Source organism: Halichoeres trimaculatus, unplaced genomic scaffold, assembly GCF_033239565.1.
Source record: "Halichoeres trimaculatus isolate MK-OKI-2021-1 unplaced genomic scaffold, fHalTri1.1 fHalTri1_scaffold_19, whole genome shotgun sequence".
Taxonomy (NCBI): Eukaryota; Metazoa; Chordata; class Actinopteri; order Labriformes; family Labridae; genus Halichoeres; species Halichoeres trimaculatus.
This window is the reverse complement of record NW_027437197.1, coordinates 10,231,087-10,237,654: the sequence shown is the minus strand read 5'-3', so window position 1 is coordinate 10,237,654 and position 6,568 is coordinate 10,231,087. Positions and strand designations below refer to the sequence as shown.

The 6,568-nt window shown below is 38.0% G+C and overlaps 1 protein-coding gene across 1 annotated transcript in view; it reads right to left on the bottom strand.

Annotated features, from left to right (window-relative positions):
* Positions 1-1,881: 1,881 nt before the first annotated feature.
* The window catches only part of LOC141808566 (calcitonin gene-related peptide type 1 receptor), a 30,810-nt gene continuing 26,123 nt past the window's right edge, over positions 1,882-6,568 (bottom strand). Inside the window, exon 13 of the mRNA XM_074695226.1 lies at positions 1,882-6,017. Within this exon, the coding sequence (XP_074551327.1) occupies positions 5,796-6,017 (222 nt within the window). The 3' untranslated portion in view covers positions 1,882-5,795. The remainder of the gene's footprint in view (positions 6,018-6,568) is intronic.

Below are 6,568 nucleotides of genomic sequence, written 5' to 3'. Positions count from 1 at the left end.
CTTTACCCCTGCGCCCCATTCAGAAATCGTGATAAAAGTAACCTTTGATAATATGCATTGTATAAATGTGATTTTTCTTAAATCACTGGATGTTCTGATGCTGTGATCCCTATCAGAAATATATTTATCAAATCTAAGTGAATTGAACCAACCTATAGTCAAAAAGTATAAAAAGCCAACAGTATATTAGCCCCTGTGTTGCCCTGTGCACTGTACAAACGTATCACTGCTTGTAAGGCTAAGCGTGGGCGACAGTGCCCTAAAGCAGCCTCTCTACTTTCTTTTTTCCACCAGCCAGTGGTGTGTAATCTTACTTATTCGGGTCACGGAAGAGACAGAGGAAGAGGAAGAGGAAGAGAAGCCACCAGTGCAGAGTGTGCTGGTGGTTTGTTTCCTAACATTTTCCTCACTAAATGAAACGTCTTGGATTTTCTCAACTTTTGCTAAGGTAATGTTGTGACTCAGATAAGCCGCCACATCTTGAAAAGCAAGATAAGGGTGGTAAGAAATTCCACGGCCCGAGCTGTTGGAGGCAGCGGAGCGGCAGTAAATGAGTGGTACAGGGAGTTATAATTGGACTAAATGGGACACAGAGGGGGCTGGTGGTGGTAATGTGTCTTCAGCCATGTGTTGCTTTGTAAAGTGCAGATTGAGTTGTGAATGAACTTTTGAACTCATTGCAGAGCAGCTGGTGAATGAGGATGAACTCATTTTTGTGCAAAGGCAACTGAACATTGAAACAAAGAAGTCTACTCGAACGTCAACGGTGAATCGTCTGTTTAAAAGCGATACAGGAAAGAAAATAACACGTCATTAAGAGCTCTTTGTGAATGTGCAGTTAGGCCTTGGGACAGTGACTGGAGCTCAGGATAAGGAGTTTTGTTTATACTTGTTGTGACACCTTGCAGTCCTCTGCTCATGTATTTCATAATCTTACATAACATCTCACCACTAAATGTTCCACAAGGACTACACTCGTTCAATAGTTAATCATTTCAAAGTAGTAAACCACTTATTAGAGACAGATGTATTAAACATGTTAATCCTTGTGCTGGGTTGAGCTGTCATATTTTTCAAATCCAAATCTTAATGCGTTTCTTTGTAAAACCAAGTTGTTCTCTTTTGAAAATATGAGCAAATAAATCATGACAGTTCCAACCTTTTCTGTCATGATAAAAATATGATGAGAGCTCAGCAATGTGAACACTGAAAGGACAATCAAACATGATTCAACCAAACGTATTTCAGTTAGCCAAAGCTCCTCGATAGTTGTTTATCCTGTTAGCCCTAGAGACCCATCACTTAAAGTGAGAAACTGCAAAAAAGATTTTTGTTTTTCGATTCTTTTTTCTGTTGATGATAGGTATTTATTACTTGAACATTTTTCCTTTTGATGTAACATTCTGAAAAATTGTATAACTGTCAATTCTAAGCAGAAATCAATCTTTTAGAAAATTCCTTCTTTTTCCTTTCTTTTTTTTGGGTTTAATATTCTTGGGTTCATGTATTGTATAAATTTGGCCTTACTGGTAGTAACCTTTCTTCATTTCTTTTTCACCACTCAAACAAAACATGCTCAGTCATGTCTCTTATTTGCATATTTGCAGACAATGACAACTTGCCATTGTGACCAAAAAGTTTTTTTTTTTTGTAATGTTTTTTTTTTTTTTTTTTAAAGCTGTGCAAAAGCAGCCTTTTTGAGCAGTCTGTTTAAAAACCAGAATACTAATTACATAACCCAGAAAAGGTCAGAAATCATAATTTGGTGGAGTAAAATAAATTTCTGGCTGTAACTTTCATGCACCTTTGCATTCTCCCCTATTTTTCATAGTACTCTCAATTTATATTCTGCCACTATTGACATTCTGGAAGCTTGTCGGGTGATCACACATTCAGTATCTCATCAGAGGAGAATAAATGTGGCTGCTAAAAAATTAACAGACACTGAGGCTAAATTGCTTCCTGCCATGCAATTACTTTTTTGAACAAAGTATTTGAGGTAGTCTCCTAATTCTTAAGTTAAGTGGAAAGACCCACTGATTCTGCTTTGACAATGTATTATTAAGGAATTTAAAAAGAGTGTGGTTAAGGGCCGTTCGCTGCTGAAATAAAAGTGGAGAAAACGTGAATCCTTTTAAGCACTAAATATTTAATGAATCATCCCTGTCTCAGTTCTTTATGTTGCGTTTTTTTTCTTCCTTAGATTTTTCTCACGTTGCTGACTAAAGAGTGTATGAAGGAACTGAAAGGCTTTCCAAGAAATCATTTTCATTTCTCTTTACAGATTCCTAGGTGATTTTTTTGCCAATGTAGCAGCTGTTTCTTCTTAAAATGCCCCACCTTAGTTACCAAAGTGTCATTTCAGATACACAAGTGAGTTGCATTGTGTTCTTCTTGAATCTGGCAGACTCTGCTTTTTTGACACTAAACAGTCCTGTACACATGACAGTAAACATATGGTCTGAGTGTTTAGAGTAAGTGACCTGGTAGGAATTCACTCTTTAAAATGTGGTGAAATCACAAGTTGTGTTGTTTATGTCTTGTCTTTTTATGTATTTGTTGTACTGATGTTTAAATGCTTTGAACATGGGATGTAGGAACATGAGCAATGGTCCTGGTCTGGCCCATTTGAAATGAAGTCCAGTGTTATTCACACAAATATGCATGATGATGTGTGTACCACAAGTGTGCAATACTCTAACATCTGAAACAAATAAATAAAAAAGTTGATGGCTGGTGCTGTGCTAAACTGTATTAGTATTCAGATACACACAAGATAGCAACATCGTGTAATTCATTGAAATAAAAAAGAGACATTTTACATATATCTATGTATATGCTTTTCCACATCCAGAGAATAAACACAACCATTGACATTCAAACAGCAGTGTGGAGTCAACGTGTCAAGACTATCAAAGGTAAATACAGTACAGTATGGACAAAAACTACAGACATTGTCCTCAATGCTTTTGTCATACTTTTCATACAATTTATCTCCAAAGAGTCACAAAGCTTCTGGAGAATCACATGAAAATATTTCACACATAAATACACAAATTAAATGGTACAAAGGAGCTAATACCTGGGCCAGAGTCTCTGGCTTGTGCTGAAAAGATCAAAGCTTCCTTCGTGTTTATGATGCATCACCACACAAGCAAGTAATGTGATTCATGAAGACATCATAGTGCATTATTTTACACAAGTCACTTGTTGCAGTTCATTAGTGTGACAGATGTTAATGCAAAGACCCAACAGATCCTGCTGATGTGATGCTAAATAATACAAACTGCCTCAGCTCACTGGGCCTCTTTGAATACTCTGAAAACAACCCTGTCTTTAACTCAGACATTAGCAGCCATTTCTGAAGGTAGAATTATTAAATAAGTCTCCTTAAAATTAGTCACTGTCCCTGTTGTGTGAAGAATTAAGTGCTTAAAGCTGACTCAGCTTTGTAGAAGACCAATCATAAAATTCAGACAGTGAAATTTTTCTTACAAAGGCAAAGCAAGAATTATGAGGGATGATTCATCATGCAAAGAGAAGAATCACTTTTTTGGACAATGACAGATTTGGACTGTGCATGCAACAGGTTCTTGAGTTTATACTCAGAGTTCTAAATGAGAAGGCAATGGGATGATGAAGCCCTGTAACAGTTCAGTTTGGAAGTTGAGTTAAAATGCTATCAGCTCAGATAAGAAGACAGAAGATAGACCTTGTCATCCACCTTTAGCCACCCCCAGTCCAAGTTATGTTCACGTTTGAAATATCTGTCGTAAACCATGCATCTTCTTTTTTGGGTCTTGAATGTAAATAATGATGAACAGTATTTTTTTAAGTGGAAAGTGTATTAACCTGTTCCATTTCTCTTCATTGAAGCTGAAAAGTAACTTGCCCTTTGGTAGTTCTGATATAAGTCTCCATACGGAGGCTCAGCTTGTTTTGTGTGTTAAGATTCAGCATGCATGACTTACACAGACACAATTTAAAATTTTTCTTTCCTCACTTTCAAATTTAGGCAAACACAGAAAGGTGCAAGGAGGATAATAAGAAATACTCTGGGCAGAGAAGAACAGAAGCCTGTCACTCGCCTCTATTGGCAACACAAGCACATTAGCCAGCCCCTGCTTCCTTTAACACAGAAGAACAAACAACTTCTTTAACAACGCCCCACACACTGTCACATAAGATGGCTGCTCAAACTGCAGGATAAATGTACTAATAAATACTGTATATATAAATCATGCACACACACTCACAAGTTCAACTTGCTCTCCTTTCAGAAAATCTAGATTTATATATATTTATATAAAAAAACATATTTACATCAGCTGATAGTGACTTATGTTCCCAGCACTGTGGTCTAAACATGTTCCAAACTTAAGAAAGGATGTGTTTAGTTGGATGAAATGACAACATAACTGATAATAAGTAAGTTATTTTCTGACCAAGTGTCGACATCAGTTTACGTCAGTGATGTGTTCAGACCGACAGCAGCACTTCATGAAAACCCCGTCCCAGCTTTGTCATGAGCAGTCCATAAGAAGTGGACATAACCACCAAGATGTCTCTTATTCGTTTGTGGACTATGGTTTTCCCTGTTCCCTGTTTTTGAAAGTAACTATATTTGGTTTTGATGCAGGATATTAGAAACGTAAAGAAAATACTTATCGGTAACTGCCAATATGACAGGCAATAATCTGAGTTATTTATGATGATTCAAAGGCTGGAATTCAAACAACTTTGACAGCCATCTTTATTTCATTGTAGTGGTTTTTAAGTTTTAAAAAACAGCATAAAAACAATCTGTATTATATAAAGCAAACAGTTGTATAAGTAAAACTTGCTTTCCTGGATGATGATTCATTTTATCTTGGCTAACACACCCCAATGCTTCTCGAACACAGTGCTGTTGTCTGTCTGAACACCTGCTCAAACTTATGTAAGGCTAAAGACAGGAGTGAGTGGGAATGTGATGTGACCTGTACCAAGTCTTCAACGTCTAACTGTTACATTCAAGTGTGATGAGTAGATGAGAGTATTGGAGTATGTGACGAGACACTTTCATAAAGATCACTTTAACACCCTCATATGTTACTATGACATCTATAAATAATATTAAATTAAAATGAATCCTGTAAGCGATGCTAGGTATGATTCGGTCAGCCATCCTCATTTACATCAAAACAAACACTGAAATATCACACAGCGCCAGCGTTAAGTTCTATCTGTATCAATTGACTACTTTTGCAAAAATGTAGCTCGTCAACTTTAATAAATACTGAGTGGTATTTAATGTCGTGTATATTCATAAACAATATATTCAGATAAATTAAGTGAAAGATTTAGCTCTAATATCGCTCTATTCTCCTGTTAAACGACCTACTTCTGTATAAAAAACTGATGAGGCAGGCAGGGATGTTGTAGTTTGGCACTAAACATTAAAAAGAGTTTACAGTGTGTATCAAAAGGCTTTTGTGCACGAAAAGACGGTTGAGCTGTAACTACCTGTTTATCTCGGACAGAACATGGTTTTCCAAATGCATCTCAGTTCAAGTGAAGCACTTCAGTTGCAAATCAGTGACAAAACAGAGCGCAGAAGTAGTCGTGTGAAGCTCATTGTAAAGTTATGTTCCCGTGTCAGTGTGACAGAGAGGTGATCACTTCCTTCAGGTGGCTGTGACCACGGTAAGAAATCCTTTTTCTCGTCCTGCTGCTTACATTTCACCTAAAGGTCCGAACTTGCTGCAGTTTTCAAGGGGTGATGCTTGGGAAAGGGCTTCAGACGATCGCTGTCGTCAGGCGAAGGGGCTGTCTGACTTCAACATGGAGGTGTCTGTGTCATAGCAACTCTTGCCATTCATGTGTTCTGAGTGTCCATCGATGCTGTAGCAGCCTTGTACCTCTGTGATGGAGGACGCTGTGTAGGAAGCTGAACGCAGCGCATCGGAGTGGTTTCCCAAGCTGCTGCCAAACTGGATGTTATACTGGTTCCAGTGTCTCCTCAGCACTGCTTGTACCTAACCAGAAAAGGCACATATAAATGACACTGCTCCTGAATTCCCATCAATGAAAAAAAAAACCTGCCTGTCTGTTATTGACTGAGTGTTTGTGAATGTGAAGCAGACAGTCCAGCTGACCCCTTCTGTGCTTTGAATCTTTAAGCTAGGACAAATGATTTCTCTGCTTAAGCTTGATAATAAATGCACAGACATGAAACAAGTTATCTTCTTCAGGATGCTATGAGGATGATCTGCTTTAATTGTACTCCCTCACCACCTTGTGGCCCAGAGTCCCCGCACACTGTCGTAAATTACTTTTAGTGAGGCCTGTGTTTGTTTTGGAATTAAATGGAGATTGGATTGAAACAAGACTACTTTTTACTAGATACAACGCGCCTTTTACAGTTACGTAGTGCTACGGTTTGAAACGTGACATCAATCAAACGTTGTAGCAGCCGGCTAAATGTTAGCAACATCGTCAGCCCAGTGCTCCAACGTATCTGTAGGCTAACGTGACATCAAGCAAACACTTTCAGTTTTTAGTTTAGCAGCTAGCCTGGTGCTGCTAC